This window comes from Ostrinia nubilalis, chromosome 4 (genome assembly GCF_963855985.1).
Source record: "Ostrinia nubilalis chromosome 4, ilOstNubi1.1, whole genome shotgun sequence".
Classification (NCBI taxonomy): Eukaryota; Metazoa; Arthropoda; class Insecta; order Lepidoptera; family Crambidae; genus Ostrinia; species Ostrinia nubilalis.
The window spans coordinates 13,126,088-13,148,775 of record NC_087091.1 but is presented as its reverse complement, the minus strand read 5'-3'; the positions used below and the strand labels follow the sequence as shown (position 1 = coordinate 13,148,775).

Genomic DNA, 22,688 nt, shown 5'->3' with positions numbered 1-22,688 from the left:
CGACTTTTCACTAAAGTCCGGTCGCCGAGCACCGAGCAAAATGTGCGACGGGCGGTCGCAGTGAGTGTGCGAGCGCGATAGCAATATAATTACGCGCGAGCGATAAGGATGGGTAGCTTGGGGTCATTAGACGAAATTCTACATGCTCGGCGACCGGACTTTAAGCTCTGACCACTACTAAACTAACTTCTGCACTAAAAAAAGATACATTATAATTATATTTAAAACTACTAAAACTGAAACTAGGTATTTTTTAATTCGTAGGCGTAAATATTTATGGTGGTGGATTAAATAAAATTTCTCTAGCTTCACATTAGACTTACCTTCTCGCTTCTTTTTCGTAGATCTGATCTTACCATAACAATATAATACTTGTTTGTATGTACAGGGGGTATAAGGGATTTCTGGTGAATAAAAACAAATTAAATTATTTTATATTGTTTAATTCCAAGAAAATACACAAATTACCTCGATTATTGTCACAAGAGCAGTCTTCCTAATTGTACAAAATAATCAGATACGATTAAATAACTTTCAATACAGGAATGATGAATCGTATCTCCTAACTACTTCATGCTTACAATAAGCATAATCTAGTAATCTAAAATTAACATAGGTATTGTCACAGGCATACTGCAGATAGACATTTTAATATCTATTTTGTTTTATTATGCTAGGTGTATGGAATTATAGAAAGAGATTCTATTGACACAATTATGACTGAGTCTTACAGTATACTTATAGTAGTAATATCGATATGAAGAGTCGAGTATCGTGGGGAATCGCCGAAAGCATCGCAGACACATTTAAAATCCAAATAACACGTGACTGTTGTAATGGCACAAAATTTGATGAGTACAGTAACGTACAATAGTACTTTACCATTTGCACCAAGTCCTATCTAACACTTAATATAACAAAAGGACACTTCAATAGCATTTTCCTAAATATCAATTTATTTTTTCCATATATTCACAGACCGCAGTAATAAACTTAATTTATGTTAAACGATTTCATAGGAATATGTAGAGTAGGCATTTCATAAGTATAATAAAATATATTTCATTAGTAAGTAATATTTAGATTTGAGTAAAATCTTTGACTCTAAGTAAATAAAATAACTTTCCTATATTTCGCTAAAGATTTATAATATGGCATTGTTTGCACACATGCGATTGGTGGTATGCTGACTTTATTGAAATCAAGCTTTAGCAAAAATATTCTTATTTATGAAAGACATAATGTAGATGATGTCTTTTTATGAATTGAGATAAAACTTAAACCTAAATCTGTTGAATTCAAGATACGTCGTCAACTAAGGCTAAAACAAAGCAAGTAAATAGTAAAAATACTCGATAGTATTCACTCTCTTCATTTAACCGAGGTCGTATCCTTAAACTCACAGCATTAGCACATTTTACTCCATGCTGCTTAGTCAATACTTAAAAACTTACATTAAACACTATTACCAGGTGCTTCACGTGACTACAACAGTCAGTACCAAACAATAACAGTGATATTTACTAACAGCAGCCATTTCACACTTTAAATATCATATGCCTTGTATTATCAACGAATTTCGACTACTTTATGCACATTCGCATAAACTCATCCATGTTACAACATTCACTAAATTTTATTGAGACCCCAATTTTAAAGCTTATGCCTAGATGAAATATTTACTGCGTGTAAAACTAAATTTGTCAATAAACTATCAATGTTGCCTTAATTAAATATAATAAAGGAATGTCATGATATACGTTGTCTTGTTTTTCATAAGTTCGCCGGTAGGTATTGAAAGTGAAACCATATGAGCAAAAGTAAAGACATGAGCAAGACACATTTTTAGCTAAGTCGTCACAAATGCATATTCTGTGAAATCACTCGAGAGTATGGTGTATATTAAATTCCCTAATGTAATCGATTTCACGGATATATGATTTGGACAGGAGTCAACTGTTATCTTATATTTGATAGATGTATGTAATGCTCTGTATAGAGTGGCCTATGGCAAGTGGCGTGTCATGAAAATGAATTTCAAGTAGTTTGTTGTAAGCTGACATAAATGGAGATCGATTCAATGCCAAAAATTCAGTCTGCTGACGATTTGTATGTTGTGGTAAAATTTACAAGCTGTTGAAATTAATAAAAAGTAGATATTACCATAACCAAACACTGTGTTATATTTATGTTGTAACCGTCAACCCGATAAAACGTTGTTCATTTGTCTTTCAATTCAATGATCCATTTACGTCATTTTGAAACAAACTACGATCGCCGCTCGCCTCGCTTGGCCGGTCATCACTTCACTTACGTCTCGGTCTCCTTCGAGAACTTATCGATGTTCGGGTAAATCGGTGCCATCTCTATGGTTGATGGGGCGGAGGGCGCGTTGGACCCGAGGTGCAGCCTTCGGGACAGCTCGTCTAAGACTTCTCCGAACACTCGCAGAGACATGTTCTGGCCCAGCAAGTGTAGGAGTAGGAAGTCGCCAACCTGAAAGGATATACGGATTTAGCTCGATCATTTGTTATTATATCAAACATCCTCCGCAGTATTGTATGAAAATATATGACTGTATTTAACCCTCACAAACGTTTTCATAGGTTACATACAGGGCCCATGCCCTGTATTTACATAAGTAAGCTTTTACATTCGTTCAAGTTTTCATTCGCTCTCGCTTTTAAACATCTTTTTTGTTTCCCCCTGGCTCACAGTGACTTGTTTGGAGAATAATACAATCGACATCAAATCGAGTTTAAATACTGGCATCGCCCAACTTACTCGTAGGAACCATTAAGTTTTAATAGGTGCGACTCTACAACACAACAGTCTATGGTTAATTACCTGAGTTTTCCTAACAAGTGCCTCCACTCCGTTCGGCGTTCCGAATCGGAAGCGTCTCTTGAGGATCGTCTCGCGCGTCCTCGGCATCAGGATGACAGCTGCGGAGTACACCAGAGCCAACCCAGATACCACTGATAGGATGATGAACCTGAAAATGTTAACATTCTTTTGTTATTACGTCATCGTTTACTTTCCGCCTGACTGGTTTTAACGAGGGACTATTCCCACCTCTCGTACCCACCGCTGCAACTCCTGTGTAGCCAGGATCAACAGCTTAACTGCCAATAAAAACCCAACCAGTGAAGGTGAAGTTTGTCCCGGGAGAAAGTTTGTCATTTGACCCACAACGAAAGAACATAGGAGTTCGAAGTTAAGGTTCGACTTATGGCCAGACTGGTTAGGTCTATAATCTTTTTAATGTGATATTTTTTTGTCAAATTAGTGTACTCTATTCTAAGTCCAGTTCTCGCTCAAGACTGAAAACCGTGGGTTAATACGGTTCTTTAGGTAATTACCGGTTAACATGTCACAAAGGTGTGACTAAGATATGTATGAATGTTAGCGTTAATGCACTTACCAGAACCACAGGAAAATGAATATTTTTTCATTGAGGATGTTCAGAGCGAGGACACAGAGTGCATCGTGTTTCTGAATTGTGCCGGAAGCACCAAATTTGTGGAAGGTACACTTGGTTATTCTTGGGAATACTTCAATCTGAAAACGACAAATATTATATTATTATCGTAATTCAAATAAAAGTAGCCTTACTAGCATTTTGTGTAGCGCTAAGAAGGTGTTTCTTACCATAGGGTCAGTACGATCTTCTTGATTCCTATTCGAGAATTTGACTACGTCAGTACCATAAGTCAAGAAGGCTCCGCCGAGGAATGTGTCCAAGAAGAAGATGTTGCCCACCTGAAACATAATTATGTTTAATTGCATTTTTTCTGATGTCATGCCCTGAGTGCCCAAGCAACTGCACTCAGGAGGATTTGATGAGTGCTACTGACAACGCCACTCTTGTAGCGGAGTTTTGGGCTGACACTGTGTAGGTTTGTTGTCGACACGAAAAGAAAGAAAGATTGCATTTTTTCTAAACGTATGGTATGTACTTACATAACTTTCTAGGGAACGGTTTAAAACCATTTATCTATACTGATTAACACATGGTTACACAGTAGAAATCTTTTTATTCAATCAAGAAATGCATTACGTAAGACTTTTGATTCTATGTTTTGCTATCAATTGACATCAAAAGTATTGAATAACAGAATTTTAGGAATGCCTTCAAATCAAAATGCAATTCAAGTAAACACGATTTTTCTAATAATATACATACCACGTTGATGAAATTCAATACTTCGCAGAAGAAGTATCCGAAAGAGTACGCGTTGTGCATGTGTAGGGTTTCCATCAGGTACTGGACTAGACGAGCCTGAAAATTAAATAAAATAGGGTAAGTTTAGTGAAGAAAAACCTTCGTAATCACGTAAAGATTTTAATTGTCCTACATTGAATAATGGCTGCCGAGTTGCTCGGATTCCTCTAATTAGGGACGGTCATCAAGTCTTATTAATTCAGCCTTTATCTCAATTGTTTCATCAGCTTGTAACTCTATATGTTATTTGCGATGAAACTGATCGCCTTATAAAAGTGTCTACTCCGCTATTAATTGATTATTCAAATAAATGTTTCATAATTGCTCATGAACGATGTTTCTTATTAAGAAAGGCAAAATCGCTCGACGCGTCGCGACTTTGCAAGATATACCAAGTGGTTTCTTTGTTGAACATACATGGCAATAAATCTGAATAAAATTCCAATGACACGTCATATGACGAGAAATCCAATTCAACCGATTGCGCGGTTCACAGTCCTAGTGCACTTTGACATCACAAGCGAGTTATCCGATCACAAAGGCGTAGTGACTAGTGAATCATGATGACTACGTCCGTTCAGTAATGAGTGTTTACTATTTAGTAGTATTTACCTGTCGGTTGCTCTTATCATCCGCGATGGCTGCGACAGTTCCACGCATGCCGTCTGAGATCATGCGGACCTTTCCCTCTTCCCAGTTCTTCCACACCCAATGGGGCAAATAGAAGAGTAGACCCTGGAATCACAAAATGTATTAGTTAGGTACATTTCATTCGTTGTCAGCATCATTAGTTTTTATCTCGTCTTTTTAAACAAGAAAGAAGCTTGTATCGTTTTTTTGTTATGAAGAACAAGGCAGGTATTTAACCGCAATCGCACCGTTCTTAATAAGTACATGTTATCAAGAGTCAATAGCTTGAATATAATTTTAGCTTTATCAAAGGTTTCAATGTCACCTTGACCTAAAGGTCCAAGCCGAGTAGATTTATAATACGCTGGCTTGATCACGACTCCCGTGCACCCATTAAGACGAGGTACAAGCGACTTCCATACAACTATAAATCGTTACCGCATCCAATTATCTCGTTTAGAACAATGCTATCCTGAGTCCATATTGAGTAAGATCAGCGACGTAATGATGTCTCTAATTAATGTGATAATGACCATGCTAGGTTCACACGATTATGTAAAGACTTTGTATGTTTATTTGGGATGAATATTTACCTGGAAGAAAAGCATGAACGGCACCCACTGATAGTAGGCATGGATGCGCTTCTCTTCTTCATAGTCGTTGCCTAGACCGGGGTGAGCGACGGCCTTCGAGTCGGAATTGGGCAGTGTGAACGTGTACGTGATCCAGCAGTAAGTGTTGAGTACGTGGCCGGGTATCGCGCCGTCGTTGATGCAGGCTATCGGGTCACCTGCAATATAAATGAGGGTCAATGGCAGTTTAGGTACAGCCGACTGGTGAATCTGCAAACAATTTTGAACTTCATATCTTCCAAATAAAGTTTAGATCAGGTTGATGTGCTATAGACATTTGGGAAACCCCACGCAGTTTTGTTCTGTTGTAACAAAAACAAATTAGCCTATCTCTGACCAAACTCAATTAGTCAAATATTTTTTAAATTCAAACAAACGCCTGCTAACGACTCTAGACTTATGACGCAAAAACCACGCAGACATGATGACATTTAAGTTGTAGCACCTCGCATCAGTATCTAAATATAGCCGTAACATTTTAACAGTTACAGTTAATGTATCCCATGTTTTGTCCTCGACATTGCACTGCGCATGCGGATGGCGGCAATATAGCTAATGGCACTGCAGCTGCCCCCTACCTGTTCAATTGTGGCCGTGACTGATCACCTTGCTCGACTGAGGGTGTTACTATGGCTAGTATAGAAACTGTATTATAATTGTATTGGTCCTTTTGAATATCAAGGCTGGTTTTGCATAAGCCTAGGCGCAGACCACCGACTTTTAGTTGGCCAATAGTTGATACGAGCTGTTAAAAGTATGAAAATGCGCAATTACACCGATTTGGTACCGGCCGATTCTAACTATCGGCCAACTGAAAGTCGGTGGTCTGCACCCAGGCTAAAAGTTGGTGGTCTGCGCTTAGGCTAAAACTTTTATAATAGTGTCAATGTAAACTTCTCTGACAATATTCTGCAACTCTTTAAGCTCCTTATTCTTTAGGTTTTAGAATTGTGTTGTGCGTATCCAATCGGATATTACTCTAAACTATTAACTATGCAGTGTTTTATCCTATTAGACCTGTAAATTATTCCGGTCATTACTTAGTCATCTATAAGTTCGGGGTTTCACATGACTCATACGATCGGTGAGGGCTTTATTTTTTCCTTGGAGGCCATTCTTTCGAATTTAATTTTAAATACTAGTATCTGATTGCTCTGTGATCGCTGAATTATCTTTATTACAGCCTTTTTTGTCTTAGGCCATTTTCTACATAAATATTAGTAAATCGCGGTACATGTAATAACTTATTTCCGTTTATAGAGACCGGTAATTGCTTAGTATTTTACATAAAGTCTGTTTTTATCAATAACGTATCAAGACTTGCACCTTGCTTAGCCCTGGGGATCTGACTATGCAAGTAATCATTTTATTAATAGAATAAACCCTATAATACCACATTGACGACGTAACTGGTTCTGGCAGGCTTTAAAGACCTTCATTGCGTAATGGAATTACAAATTCTAGTACAGATGTATGTATAACCGTACTAACCTACATGATATAATAAAGTTATTTATTGCCATTTTCGATCCACATTCAATCAAATACAATATTGCTTTAATGAAGTCATAAACCACAAACGTGAATCTAAATACAACTTATTTATCACATGTTTAGAATAATAATAATACAAGTACATGCTATACCTGAATACTTAAGTTCTACATACTGTGATGCTCCTATCTTGTTGACATAAGTTTGGGTTGGGTTTTATCTGTAAGTAACGTGAGTCAACTGGAAGTGTTGAAATATATTTTTTGAAATGTATGTGAACATGAATTCACTTACACGCAGATTATTTTCAACAAATATAGGAGGATATCGAAATTGCTAAATACATATAATTCAGAAGGACCTTTTACTGACGATATTGTGTTTATTTTGTGCACAATAAATGTTGTTATATCTTTCAAGGAACTTCTCAATTTCATTTGAGAAATTAAGCAGTAGATATTACTCCATAGAGAGATACTCGTATCGCTCAAAGTTAATAGTCTGCCATTTTGGTAGGCTCAATGATTAGGATGATGAACTGGGTAACGTGTCCATTTAGTGTAGTGTAACGAAAGAGTCCATTATGTCAATTGTTAATGTGGGTTGGTCAAGTTTGGACTCAATTTTCAATATGGCCACTTGCTATTTGTGTCATCAATATTAAAGCTACTTAGTGACTGGTATTTTTATTAGCTTCCAAATGCGTGTGTGCCCAATATACAGGGTGGAAACGATAAGTGATCTCACTCGATTATTTCTAAACTATACAAGATATCGAAAAACTGGTTACTGATCCTGAAAGTGCTTGACGAGCTCTTTCAAACGGTATCAATAATAGGTTACAGAATAAACTGGAACTATCCGAAAATTCAATGTTTCCAGCTTCCATACATTTGGTAAAGTTACTAAATATTAAAAACTACACAAGATATCGCAAAACTAGTTACTGATACTAAAAGTGCTTCACGAGCTCTATCCAACGGTATCAACAATAGCTTACAGAATACATAGGATCTATCTAAAAATTCAATGTTTCCATCTTCCATACATTTAGTACTATCACAGTTATGTCACTCATCTCTTGATAATATTATAGCAAGTAATGCCTAAAACTAATGTTTTCCACAAATAATTTTAAACTAGATGCAAGTTAAGAGTTTATTTAACCGACTTTTTAAGTTTATTATTTAACAAAAAATAAATTACACTTCTAATATTGTGTGGTTGGCATACATTTAGTATGGAAGCTGGAAACATTGAATTTTCGGATAGTTCCAGTTTATTCTGTAACCTATTATTGGTACCGTTTGAAAGAGCTCGTGAAGCACTTTCAGGATCAGTAACCAGTTTTTAAATATCTTGTATAGTTTAGAAATAATCGAGTGAGATCACTTATCGTTTCCACCCTGTAGAATGATAATAAGGATTTTCAAGAGTATCTATCTATGCATAGGTAAAATAGGTTAGGTAAAATTAATCTTTACGTTTGAGTTGAAGCAGTAGTTTACAAAATAATATTTAGCAGATAATAGTAGTTATGGTAAATCATTTATACAACCTACAGAGGAAGTTTTAAAATGGATTTTGCATAGAGAAATGGTTAATGTCCTACGTGCAGTTAAAAAGATGCAAGTTAACTGACGCACCTATTAATCATGAAGTAGGTAATGTTACTAATGCTATTGTTTTAGTGGAATGGTGACAATAAGTGCATGTACACTCATGTAAGGAAAACATCAAAATTTCACACAGAAAAACATTATTTAAAAATCATTTACCACAGTGACTGCTGCAAATTCAAGAGTCATTACAATAGATAGGTATCGAGTTACTTGAAGTCACACGCTTTTAATTAACCCATCGAGCCCTCTCGGGATTATTAGTTCATTTGTCCGAGGTCAATTAATCTGTAACTTGTAGCTCGTGTAACACTACAGGCTACAACAAAGGCCACAAAAACGGGGTGCTTTGAAACGTAGCTTCTGTTCATGGCTGATATTCAAAAGGTTCAGGTCACGACCCAGATTTAGGAGAGCAAAAAATTTTTACTCCAAGGAAAATAAGAAACACGCCACAAAATATGAATATTGAGTCTTATTGTTGATTGATTTTCAGTTTCGATGGAAAATGTCCATAATTTTTTTACTTGTGTCGACTGTGATACCGTAAGTTTCTCAATTCATCTTTCAAATAGAGGCTTAAAGGACGACCCTTTGGCTAAAGCTCTTGAATTTTGCTAGCAAATCGGTATATTTTTTGTGATCTATTCAATCCTCTCTATTTATAAGTCATCCTCACAATACGCACGTGCACAATGTTTGTATTGTGAACCAATATTACCTGGTTGCATGGGAAAATAATCAGGTTACACAAGTTATGGTAATCCAGTAAACGAGAAACTAGTTTGATAAGGACTAACTGCCCGAAGCCGATAAGTACTGACTGAATGCAGAAATTGTACAATCGCTTAATCGCCAGGACATCGGACTATACATTTTTAATGTAAAATCGTGCCTATTGCAACCAAATAAGATATCACAGTGTGTAGCTTTAAGTAGCCGTTTTCAACCACCAAGAATGTGACTTGTATATTTTTGTGGGTCACGGCGAACGTCATGAACTTTACTGCCAACTGTCTGGTGCGTGTGATTTACCTGTTATTGTTAAAGTGTTCGAGAAACCAAAATATGATTCATTTTGTTATTGTTGCTAACATGAAACAATGCGTTTCGGGGTAAACGTAGAACAATCGGTAGGTAACTTGCAAATGTTAGTTGCAATAACATTGGACACTGATTTTGTGGTTATGCTTATGATGATGACACCTTTTATGTCACGTAGAACAATTTCGATTGCGTAAGCAATATTTTTAACGCTTTTCAAGTTTGAGAGACATAGAAGTTCTTTCTAACTTATTTAAGCTGAATCCAATTGAATGTACAAGCAATAATAAATTTTCACGTAGTCATCTGTAACGACATTGAAAACTTTGTTTTCATCTTACGTGGTAAAGTTTCATGAATATTTTTGAATGGCTATTTGCGGTAATTTTAATAATTTAGATGTTAGAATTCAAATATTAGCCCTATAAATGCAAAACTGAACCTAATAAACATCGTTGATTGTCCGCAAAAAGCTGATTGGCTTTGCAAAGTTTTAACTCTACTGCCTATAGGTTAATATTGGCACAACCGAGCGTAAGAAAACAACCGGCGATTTCTCACAATGTGGGTCACATATGGCCGCGTGGCAACTGACATTATCGCTTGAGCTTGCAGTTAAACTGCTGGATGTTTTGATTACTGCACCTGAGCGATTGGTACAGGCTGCAGCGCTATAACACTATCGTGCGCTTTGCTGACTAATGATTCGCAAGCGAGAGATTAAAACGTGACCTAGTGTAACTTTACTGAGGTATAAGGTGTCAAGATGTGCCACATAAGGTTGTTACTAAGGGTCGCTCTGCCAACATAGTCATTATTCTTACTTATAAAACGTGGATATGACCACTGAATAAATAATGACGTAAGCTAAATTAAAGAACATAAAAGTTCCAATGAAAATTGTGCAATGTTTGTTTAAGAGATAAGATTACTCACAAGCACAAGTAAATGTAAAACAAACAAATTAACAGTGACTTTTTAAACATAAAGAAAACCAGTCAAGCGGACAGTCACTTTGGCTATATTGCTTGAGTATGATGCAATATCGTACCATTCCAGTAAAATGTTTAAATTTTTAAACATCTTTTGGTCATTTTTTATCTTAAAATTAATTAAGACTATGTGTTAAGTAAAATCAATATGTATTTCCAATGTAGCTGATAACCTCAGCTTCTTGACTATCTGCCTAGTTATTTATTTATGCAAATTAAGTTGTTTATAGGTAACATCTTTAAACACTAGAACCTTTAGATAGACAGTGCGTATTGTTTATTAATTATATTATCCAAAATAAATATTTAAATTAACCTTACGTTTTGCAACATGGCATAAAATTATGTTGATTTTCAGGACAGAACAACTAATTAGTGATAATTTATTCTTAATCTTTTCTGAGATGTTGAATATGTTGAAGGAAACGATTAAGATGTACTCCGTACAATGAATTAAGTTTGTTTACGTTTGTAGGTCATTTACAAGGAGCACGCGATAACACTCGTATCTACATGCGTGAACCGCGGTATTATACAACAATTTAATACCATTTAACCATAATATAATGTCGAATTAGGTAAATTAGGTTAACTGGTCTAACGAGGTGTAAATTACTTTTATCGTATCGCATTGGTACCAAGAAAAGTGTGAAACGAGCTGCAATAAATATCTAATCACTGACTATGTTTTTCACTCGTTGATGAAAAAGGTTCAGTGACCGGCTTTGCTTCAATGAATTGAGTCTTATCACGTACGTTACTCGGTGTATTCGTTTGTACAACCAATTTGTCATGACGTCTCAATTTGGGTAACTGTTACAACGGGGTTCCTACTCTGAACAATGACCTGAAAATGACTCATTTTACACCAGTTACGAGATCGCTGTCTAGCCAAACTGTAACTGCGTTTATGGCATTATTTGTACGGCATGTTAGTTCTCTAGGTCAGTTAGGCTGAATTCTGACCATTCAATTGAAAGTTTCAGAACTATCTACTTCTTAATTCGATCAACTTTCGCTTCGCTAATAGATACTTTCTCGATAGTCTTCAGTAAATTCACAACGTTTTCATCAGCTACTGATGTTGCTACTACATCTAGCTAGCCGAAGGCGAAGCTTGTTTGCAGTAGCTTAATAATATGTAAAATAACCGGCTCATTAATATTGAACGAACAGTCATGTTTTACTGTAACGGTACCTACTTTCAATGCCATGTAATCTCTGCGACATACCTCATAAAGGTTAATTAGCTGCAATAACTACAAGAGTTATAAATGTACAGTTTAACGAAGAAGAAAGACGTGTAGTAGAAAATGAACCAATTAATGTACTTACCAATGAGATTGTTGGCGGTGACGAGGATACAGCAGAGGAAGAGAATGGCAGAGGTGATACGGTAGTGCATACGGAACACCATGTTGTCGATGACAGCTTTGTCGATGAGGTAGCGGACCTTGACGAAGCCCGCAACCGCGGAGACCATACCAAACACCGCCATCTTGTTTCAATTCTTTTGTCTGAAAACAAACAACATTTCATTTAGATGCTAGTTTAGAAAGTGAAGTTAGAGATGAATAAATGTTATTGCAACCACTGAAAGTTGGTGAAAGTGAAATGACAAACATTTTAATTCTCCTTATTTTTATTTTTAAACAACCATAAATGTAACTAGCCCGTCTTCATAGTAATTTATTACGATAACCTACACCCATGCCCCTATGCATAGTTAAAAAGATGACACTATGGGGAACGCTATAAATAAATAAACGCATCGTGACAAGTGCCATACGCTACCAATACTAAATTAGAACGTAAACGGTGCGCTTTATTACTGTTTTGATTCGACCAATGTGTGTAACAGCTGCGTAGACTCCTTGTTTACTGTTGATGTCTTCATTTTAGTTCGTATCACAGTTTTATTGGTACGCATCACGACTGTAGGACTATTCACGATTTGAAATGTTGAAGAACCGTTAAGTGGTGTTAGGCTCAGGTACCTACCGATGCGGGTCTCAATCAATGACCTCACATAATCTAACGATGTCATAGAACAGCTTCTCGCCCACGCTCGCATGCAACATACACTTGACTTTGAATTTTAAAAACGTTTTATCAGATTGATATCGTCTTCTTCATTCCTGAATAATAATACCTACACGTGATTTCTTATTGAGTAATTAATAAAGAATGTGTTTCTTATTATTACTGGTCCTTAACAAGTTTGCATCATCTGACGCGTTTACGGTAATTGTGCTACAGCCTGTAGAAGTTTATAGGGCATGAATGATAGAGCAAGATTCTAGTACATATAATGAGTGGTTCGTACGTTCCTGTAAGACGAGAACAAGTGGTCGCTACACAGTCGCAAGAGACAATTCATCACAAATAGATCCAACCTTGACAACTTCTTGATCCCGTTCCTACGCGGTGTCGGCGTGGTCGGTCACATGTGCTATTTAGGTCGCGCGCAGGGACAATAATTGAATAGATGGAAATTTGAATTCTTCAGCCATTTATAGGACTGTCAATTGGAATCGATCATAATTGCTATTTCGAAATATTGCTTTTAAATCGATGTTCAGAGCATTTTGAACGTCTCGGGGATCTGTTGATGTAACCACGAATTAGCTTTGCACGAGTGAACTAAAAAACTGTTGCGGTAGTTTTTTGTTTTATTTGGTATTGGACTATACTAGATCCGTCAATTTGGTCTGTATTCCATTGAATTTGCTAGCATAATCTTGTGATCGTGTTAGGATGGTCTGTGAAGGCGAATGTTGCGCCGGCGCAGGGCATGTGGCGGGTCGTCGACCGCCGCCGCTCGTGCGCCTCCTGCGTTTTCAAGCCCCCGCGCCGCCCCCCTCTGCTTTACCTTCCCGACCCTGGGTGATGCACCGCCTGGCAACGCGAATTTTACGCGGAAACCAGTTTGCGAAGCGACAATCTTTACCGACATTGGCGGCATTTCGCGAGATCTCGACGACCGATTAGTTTTGGATGGAAATATTTTTTACGCTCTTAAATGTTTTCCAAAGGCGATTGTTGTAATTAATCGTTTGCCGTTTGCCGTTATAATGGATTAACTTCTTTTTACCACTCTATAAAAACGAATTAGTTATTTTTTAATAAGAATCCCGTTTCTCTGGCTCATTACCCAAGAAATTGGAATTTGGAGTGTAAGTTTGCTAAGTAATAACTGATAAAGTAACAAGCTAAGCAGCACACTGCGAGGCGCATTCCACCTTTTATGACATGCGCAGGCGCACAGACGCGGTGGGCCCGAGTCTGGCCCTTTGCGGCTTTAAAACGTATCCTTGTTTCACTCGCCAGTTACCGCATCCCATTTATCATTGGCCATTCGCGGCTTCGTAATAACAACGTTTATAGTTTCCGTCATAAAAACCGAATTTGCATAAAGACACGTCGAAATAGAATCACGAGAAATTATAGGTTTTGTTCTTCACAGTGGATGCTTCAGCTAACAATCTCAAGCATGTATTATCATCAGCTGTACTTATTTAAATTGGCTGGCACGCGTCGGCGCTGAATGGACACTAATTGCGCTGGACGCGGACACAGTGAGCATCATCCAGACATGATATAACACAACCTGTTCGTGGGAATGGAATCCTGAGTGCTCTTGGACAAAAGAGATTCTGAGAGCTCCAACCGTGTCTAATGACACGAATCGACCGGTTTCGGTTCAGTTAGGTAACTAAGAGATCTGCGGATTGCAAGTGAGCGGCCCGTTTGTCGCCTCTGTTGTAATTTACGTGGCTCAGATCACGCTCGGTTACAAGAGCATTCGTTCATTTCATTTGAACAGTCGGCAAGCACTGAAAATACAGACACAAAAAGAGCACGAGATAAGCGTCACTTCGTTTCCCCAGATAAGCGCTAAGAAATTCCTCGTGTGAACATTGATCCCTTCGGCTGATGCCGGCTATTCGTGTCTAATGTAATTAACTCCTATTGACTGCTTTAACGAGGCTGTTCCTCTATATTACCTAGAGTACTGCAGGAAAACACGTGTTTCGTATATCTTAGATGTATTTTCTATGAGCTTATTGATGATAACCTAAAGCCGATGGTTTGGCCTGTGACTGGTTATTGTCAGAGTTGTAACATCTAGTGATACGGAAATGTGCGTGCGTTGCGGTTACGCCAGCTGCAGCTCGGGTATCATATAGGCTACGGTTTTTTGTTATTCACGCTCTGATAAGCGATTGTAGAGAGCTTTTGCGACAGTGTCATAATATTTTTTTTTATCAATAAGGTCAAAGACATTGTGGGAAATACTTGGCCGCTTTGTGAACAAAACAGAACAGGCGTTGTGATCCTTATACGGGTTAATTGATATCGCGTACGGAACGCGCATGCAATGAGGCTCTTATCACGATGACAATACTCGTCGGGACTGCGGGTGTCCCAAGGTTCTTATTCCTGTGCCATAGATGCTAAATTGGTCTGGTTTTATAAAAGTATAGATGAGGTAACATTTTTTTATCGCTACGACTGATTTAACACGATTACTTGAATCAACTCGTGAAATTCCGATTTGATTCATCACAAATGACAAATTATGTGTGATTTTTAGAAGATTAGATTAGAACTGCTATTGAAAACGTATTGCCAGAAAAATTATGAAATCCACAAAAATCGATCCCAAAATTCTCTTCCGTTGTCAATTTGCTTATCGCTGATTGATATTTATGGGGTAAAGGGCACTACTGGTTCAGATTCCTATATTAATGTATGTCATCTCTTATCATTTCGGCCTTGCATTAACTGTTCAGTTAGTTGCGTAGAAACGAGGTTTATACGTCTATTAAACTACATAAAGTACCATAGACATAGTTATGATTGTAATTTAAAAATACATATTCTTAGTATGTTCAAAGTGCCTGCATGTGAATGTAAGTAGGTTTTATTGCATTTGAGGTTATCGCCAGGCGCCCAGGGAACATTATGCAGTATGCAGGTGCCGTGAACCGAACTGCGTGACAGGAATCCAATGAACGTGACCGTTTGAACGCTTTTTGTTTGTCCCAGAACTCTCACACATAGTGGGAAACTAGTAATATGCTGCTCTTGTTTTACATTCTATTTGTTATTCAAATTAGGCTCTGTAAGGAATATACTAAGCTTTTTGACTCGTGGGAATCATCACGTAGGTTGGCTATTTGTGGAATCGATCATTAGTTAATGATCATAAAAGTATTCACGATCTATTAAAACGTACTCATTAAACTGTGCCATGTACAAATGAAAGGAAACAAGTTATGAATCAAAAAGTATCATAGATATTGCGTATAATTATGCATTCATACAAAAATGAGGATCTAATCGCACTATTATTATGCTGACAAGTTACGCAAGGGCCCAAACAACAGTCTTAATGACCTAATTAACTAATTTCGCCCAAAAAACTAATTATAGAATGTGTCACCTCACAATACAAGTGGTAATATTGATTGCAATTTGATAACAATTACTTTAGGAAATAAGGAAGTGTATTTGATTAATTCAGAAGCAAAATTCTGAATTGAAATCTCAAAGTTCGCATCCGGGTTGTATCTTAATTAGCAAATTATGTTTTTGATTCATTATTGCCGCGTCCTTGGCGGGATCATCTTCAACCTGAAGTCTGTGGACCGTGAAAATATCACGTGCTGTGGTAGTTTATTCCCCCTTGCTTCATCGGCGATGTTCATTTCACGTGCTATAAACAACTCGATCTTATGTACGATCGTGATAACCGTGAACTTAATCCTTTTGTCTAGATCCTTGCTTTGGAAACGTGGTAATTAACAGAAGTGTGTTAAAATGCTTTATTATTACTACAAATAGTTTTGTCCATTCTATTCAAATATTATGCCTGGTAACGAGTGTAGCGTCCCTTCCCCTACGGCCGCTCAGGTAAATGGAGACACGGCCGCTACCTGTGAGAAACTCCGACACATCGGACCCCATTAGTCCCTCCATAATTTGATAGATGAGTTATAAAATGCTATGTCCGGTGTTATCGAACATTTCAATATGCTCACCGAATTGGTATCACTATTATTCGTTACTCACAGAAGGCAGACAGAATAAAAAAGAAATAAGATGAGTGTATGCACAAGTCTTTTGTTCCCGCACATGTATGCTGTCAAACAGCATTCCACAGCTTGTCGATATGACTTAAGCGCGTCTCGATTCATCCCAAAGCTGAGCTTTTGTGACACAACTTACCTTTTTGAACCTAACAGTAGTTTTTCGTTCGCCTCCGGTTTCTCTTAATTTTTATGTTAGCACGTTTTGTCTTTTGCACAACACAACAAACACAACCTCACTTGTACATAAAGAGCGCCTTTACAGTTTTACGTCATGATATTATTGTAGTAAGTCATGAGTTAACAAATCAAATGATTGGAGTAAAACGAGTGGCACTGCGGGCGCTGCATGCGACACGCCAGCTGCCCGTGGGTCGGAAACACAAACTGGAAAGCGTTGTCGGCCGACCTCCTGCACGCCGAGTTGCGCGCGTGTTCACTACCGAACTTGTGCTTGCTGCGTGTGCGCAGTACGGCTGTCTCTGTCCCGCAAGCGCGATCCCCCTTCACTTACATCGGCCCTCTCGCTCTCCCCAAACCAAGTAACTGCACGGTAGTCAGTAGCAGAGAGAATTCGTCGTTGAACGAGTTCTGTGAGGGTCTTGACTTTTCGTCTCATGTGTTTTCTCCGTGGGCTATACTTTGAGCTTCGTATGCCAATTTTTTAGACGAGATTATGATGACTGGTTTTAACGAGTGGGAATCGCCTGCGGCTGTTAATTAACACATTGTCGGATGCAGTAATTTATAAATGTGCCATTGAATTAATGTTGTAATGCGGCGTAACTACATATTACGCCTACGATTTTTGGGAATTTGGATGATGTGATTTTACTTACTTATTACATTAAATGATTGATTGATATAATATGTAGGTATTTTATGTTGATTCTTTGCGGTCTTCAATTTATTAAAGGATAACATTTAAATTAAAAATAACACCTAGGTACTTTGTATTATTCCCGCAATGTTAGTGTAAAGGCAAATAAATCATTATGAACTAACTAAATCATCTCCGTTATCGGAGACTGGATTGACAGCAATTCGTGGCACAAAGGTATTAATTGTGCTCGATACATTCAATTAATAATTAATTTTTAAAAAACATAAAACGCTTGAAACGGATAAAAACATAGTTTTGTTGAATTCGGTGTTGCATGCTGCTGGAACTCACGTTTACCTTGTAATATGCAAATATCGATAAGAATGCATTTTAAACTTTCTAGGTCGCTTAAGTCACTTTATCGGAATGATTTGTGAGTTTTATTATGTAACGCAGCTGTTATGTAACTTTAAGCTAATTATGTATTCTGTGCTTTAAGTTTTATAAAATAAACAACGTGTTTGTTTGTCGTTTTGGTCTAAAATTTTGATTACTGTTAAATGTTAACTTCGTGTAAAATCCCGTGATTCATGAAAATTTTATTTAAACTATAGTTATTTCAATTATCTTTGCAAATATTTACATACTTTCTCGTAGAAAATAAAGTTATAAAGAAGTCTATATCGTTTAAGAATATCTCTTCGCCCACATAGAACTTGTTTGCGACAGATAGGTAGATCTTTTTGCTGCACTGCATAATGTTGTTTTGGCAGCCCATATCTTTCCAATTAAATAATACATTATTCACTGATATGTTATGTCAGATCATCATATTTCAGCCACAACAGTGCACTGCTAAACGTAAGCAACCCTCAAAGAGTGCAAACGGAGACCTCCTGATACGCCATCCGAAACGTTCCACCCACTTCTTATTAGAGCACATCCAAAAAACTATTATTTTATTTTATGTAGGTATCTAAAGTCTTTTAAGCCATTTTTTATCATCATCGTCCGCACCGCTGGGTTTTCAGCCGGGCTAGAGTGCGCGTTTTTATAAAATCTTATCGACGATTTTAGGCGACAAATGTATGAGCTTATCGTGCAAAATCGATAAAATGCCTCGATAAAAGTTTATCAAGGCGCGCATCCTAGGCCTACTACAGGTCAGTTAAGTTTGTGCCCACTGCAGAAAAAAATCCCTCCCCATTTTACCAGAAGAAAATAGAGGAGTTCTGTTGGCCTTCAACCCCACGCTTTGTCCAGATGCAGACGCATTTTTGTTCCTCAGTTGTTCCATTCTACTCAGCCGGAACCACGCGGCTTGCCGCTTTTATTCCGGGAATATATCCGTTGAAGGGATACGCAATGGATTCCTCTTTTACTAACGGAAATATACAAAAGCAGCGCAGCGAGATATGTCTGTGCTTAAGGCGTATTAAAATGCAAAATGTGAGCTCAAAATTTAGAATTCACACGAGTTTTTGTATAGTCTATGTTCGGTTGCGTAAAGCCTAAAGTTCTATGCCAAAAAGATTTAGATAAACTGGATTTACCAGTTTGGATGTCGTGAGTGATGCTATCCAGTCGTATTTGCTATATTTGCCGTTCTTACTTATGCAATAGCTTTAAAGCTTTAGTCCGTTACGTCTTTGGGTGGTTTTATTATTTTGGAAGATTGTTATGAAGAATTTGACTGATTTGTTTGAAACGTTCAATGGGATCTACGATAAGGCACGTGCCAATTTGCGAAGCAAGCACTTGCAAGCTTATTTAATTCTACTTATTTTTATTATATTTATTAGCTTCTGTCTGTCATACGGTCTGTCGCAAAAGTTTAGTCTGGTCCAAAAGCATAAAACATAAGAGCATTTTTTGAGAAGTAATTGGGGCTTACCATACAAACTTACATCTTCATGTTGATCCCCTTTGATATTAAGTACTAATAATATCGTATAAATATTAGTAGATAGTTGATGTTACCACTCATCACATAAACATGATTATTAGTAGATATTTATCTGGTTATCTCGTTCTCCTTGCTGTTTACAGTTTTATGTAAAATAAATAATGTATCTGAGGACATATCTGCATGCAGCCTTAGAATTAAGTAGTGCCTAACTGATGTTTTAAAATAATTATGTATGTTATGGCAAATAAAAAATGTCGATGATAGATTACTCGTCCCGCATTAAGCTTAACACTGGTATCATATATCGTTGTAGTATAGGTCAAAATGCAACAAAAATGTATAGGTGATGTGCTGTCGACTGTCCATCGGATGGCAACGTGCCACAGGCATTGCCAGACATCAGCCAGTGTCGCTCGGAACTGGTTTGGCGACCTTTTGGTGCACGCCGAACTCGAGCCTCATCGGTCAAATCGACCTAAAATGTATATTGGCGTTCAGGGTTCAATATTTCTCGATTATTCTACCTACATGTCCTAACTTGCTATGACATGCCATTAGGTTCAGAAATGCCTGATACTACATAAGATATTTTTGGGTTATTCCATATTCGACCCACGACAACTCAACCCACTCATTATTTTTTCCTTACTCAACCCACTTTTGTTCCTTACTCTACCCACAACAAATTTTTAATTTTATGTTCCTTATTCACCCCAAAAACATTCCTAGCTCAACCCATTTTAAAACCAATTAAAAATATACGATTTTTATGTACGGTCAGAATAAAAATATATTTTTTAGAAATTTAAGCTTAGTTAACTTTTGTGTTAAGATCGTTCTATTAAATAAAACTGCAGGAATTCTGATATACAATAATATATTTGAAATACGTTTTTCACAAAAGGACACAAATCAAATAATGACTAATTAGAATCTACTATAAATCCACTATAAATCTACTATAAATCAAACGACTGTGATTTTTTATTAAATCATTATAACCAAGCGATGGCGTATACTTTTTTCCCTAGATACTTGTTCATGAATGTACAAATATTTGAAATAATACAATGTATTTCATCTTTTTTTTCAAGCGGTATGAGATGACAAAAGAAAAATAATAAAAGTATTCATCTGGACAGCTGATCCCGTGGTAAAAGTTTTCAGCCTCTTAATTTGTTTATGTATTTACCTTAAAATAAAATAAAATCTTTGATATATTTTAGTTAATCAACATATTCATATCTATCATTTTTTCATGTAGGTGATGTTTTTTATTTTTCTTTATCCCAACTAATATTATAAATGCGAAAGTAACTCTGTCTGTCTGTCTGTCTGTTACGCTTTCCCGCTTAAACCTCGCAACCGATTTTGATGAAATTTGGCATAGAGATAGTTTGAGTCCCGGGAAAGAACATAGGATAGTTTTTATCCCGGTTTTTGAAACAGGGACGCGCGCGATAAAGTTTTTCTGTGACAGACAAAATTCCACGCGGGCGAAGCCGCGGGCGGAAAGCTAGTTTAATTATAAATCAATGTACATCATCATCATCATCATTTCAGCTATAGGACGTCCACTGCTGAACATAGGCCTCCCCCAAAGTACATACTATGTATTTATCATTATTAAATTTCTGAAAAAACAGTGAATGTAGTTTTGCTATCCATACTTATTTTTGGTATATTTACTTTGGGTTGAGTAAGGAATGCATTTGGGTAGAATAACGAAATTATGTAATGGGTTGAGCTAGGAATACTAATTTGGGATGAGTGAAGAAATGGGTTTGTAGTTCAGGATTTGAAGAATACTAAGCATTCCCCGTGATAGAAAGATGGGAATGTTAAAAAGTTTCATTACATTCAGTTTTTTCTTCTCTGACTTCTGATTGGGGCAGTTTTTTTAATAGACCTCCTTATTAAGATAACATCAAAAGCGACTGCTGTGGGCGCTTAATCCTACAACATTTTAGTTTTAATTTAACTTTAAATTCTGTCAAATAACTAGGTATACCTATAATAATTTGTTTAGGTAAAGTAATTTGATAAAATAACCGCTGAAATAAATCAATTCATTTCATGGTTTTGAACATCCTCAATAAAATTACGTGGTGTTTAATGTTTTGAATGAATAATATGTCACCAGAATTTATTTTTCCTCCTTAGGTATTTGAAAGGGAATTACATTAAATCAGTTACAGGCGCTTAAATAGCGATTAGTCATTGTGTTCGTAACAGTGCTTCATACATGAATTTTATATTGCTACAGTTAGGTACAACTGCAGCTCAAATGTAATATCTAAATACCTACCTAAAAAAATTGACGTTCAATTTTCATGACTGTCATTGAGTATTGTATAGTCAAATCTCCCATCGATGTCTACGTGATTAAAATAAAATATCTTAATTTAGTATTATTTTAGATAGTGTACGCGGAATACCACACAGACTAATATTTAAATTAACTGCCATTGTTTGGCAAATTTTGAGACTTGTAGTTTTTTTTCTTGTCGCTTAGCTTATACAATTTAAAATTATAATAATCGCCTTCATTTAATGAATGTAACTCCTCGCCCGAGATATCTACTCGTAGCACTAAATCTATTCGCAACCTGCTGACTGCATTCCACAAAAGCTGTGCGAAACCTTTCATCAGAATTCAAGTATAAGCAACTCTTGTGTAATATGATTTCTTTCTAAGTATATGCAGATATGAGGTTACAAACTCGAATTTTATTTCAATTTAAGCTCTTTCACAAACCGTTAAGGCAGCTTTTTGCGTATGTCGAAAGCTGTTGTACGTGATTTGATTGAAAGCTCGGCTACAACGGCGATTACGTGACCGATTACCCGTCATCTAATTTGGCTTTTAAAATAGTCTTCTAAAACATATAATTATGTATTCGCAGTCTTTGGCGCTTTAATTCGGGAATCGACAAGAAAATTTGAAACGTTTACAGTAATTTAAAGGGTTTTTAACTGTTATTTTATTTGAACGATCCGTTTATAGTTTAAACATTTTATGCAGCTTATTAATAAGAAACGATTGGCGGTCTTTTATGAGTACCGAATTAACCGTGGCCTTTTTCGTGGTTACGTGTACAACAAACTCATCTGACTAATATATTTTTTATTGCAAAATCGCACTTACTGCAACGTCATAAGATGCCACAATGCTTAAGCTTGATATTCTGTCGCATGTACGAGTGCTACACATTTCGGAGCTCG

At 36.8% G+C, this 22,688-nt stretch overlaps 2 protein-coding genes across 2 annotated transcripts in view; one reads left to right on the top strand and one right to left on the bottom strand.

Annotated features, from left to right (window-relative positions):
* The window catches only part of LOC135071207 (dedicator of cytokinesis protein 4), a 76,884-nt gene that overhangs the window by 2,721 nt on the left and 51,475 nt on the right, over nucleotides 1-22,688 (top strand). The gene's annotated exons all lie outside the window — the stretch shown is intronic.
* LOC135071192 (innexin inx3) lies at nucleotides 428-17,134 on the bottom strand. Its single transcript, XM_063964962.1, has 9 exons — nucleotides 16,871-17,134; nucleotides 11,972-12,153; nucleotides 5,449-5,645; nucleotides 4,838-4,960; nucleotides 4,187-4,282; nucleotides 3,652-3,762; nucleotides 3,425-3,561; nucleotides 2,848-2,995; nucleotides 428-2,496 (listed from the first exon to the last, which is right to left on the bottom strand). Exons 2-9 carry the CDS (start codon nucleotides 12,132-12,134, stop codon nucleotides 2,311-2,313), a joined length of 1,161 nt encoding a protein of 386 aa, XP_063821032.1. The 5' UTR covers nucleotides 12,135-12,153; nucleotides 16,871-17,134; the 3' UTR covers nucleotides 428-2,310.

Bases quoted from the DNA above. Each gene is read 5' to 3' on its own strand.
- LOC135071192 (XM_063964962.1), bottom strand. From the start codon at position 12,134: ATGGCGGTGTTTGGTATGGTCTCCGCGGTTGCGGGCTTCGTCAAGGTC. The intron at 3,562-3,651 runs GTAAGAAACACC...TGTCGTTTTCAG, and splicing joins AAGATCGTACTGACCCTATG to ATTGAAGTATTCCCAAGAAT. The intron at 2,497-2,847 runs GTAATTAACCAT...ATATCCTTTCAG, and splicing joins CACTTGTTAGGAAAACTCAG to GTTGGCGACTTCCTACTCCT.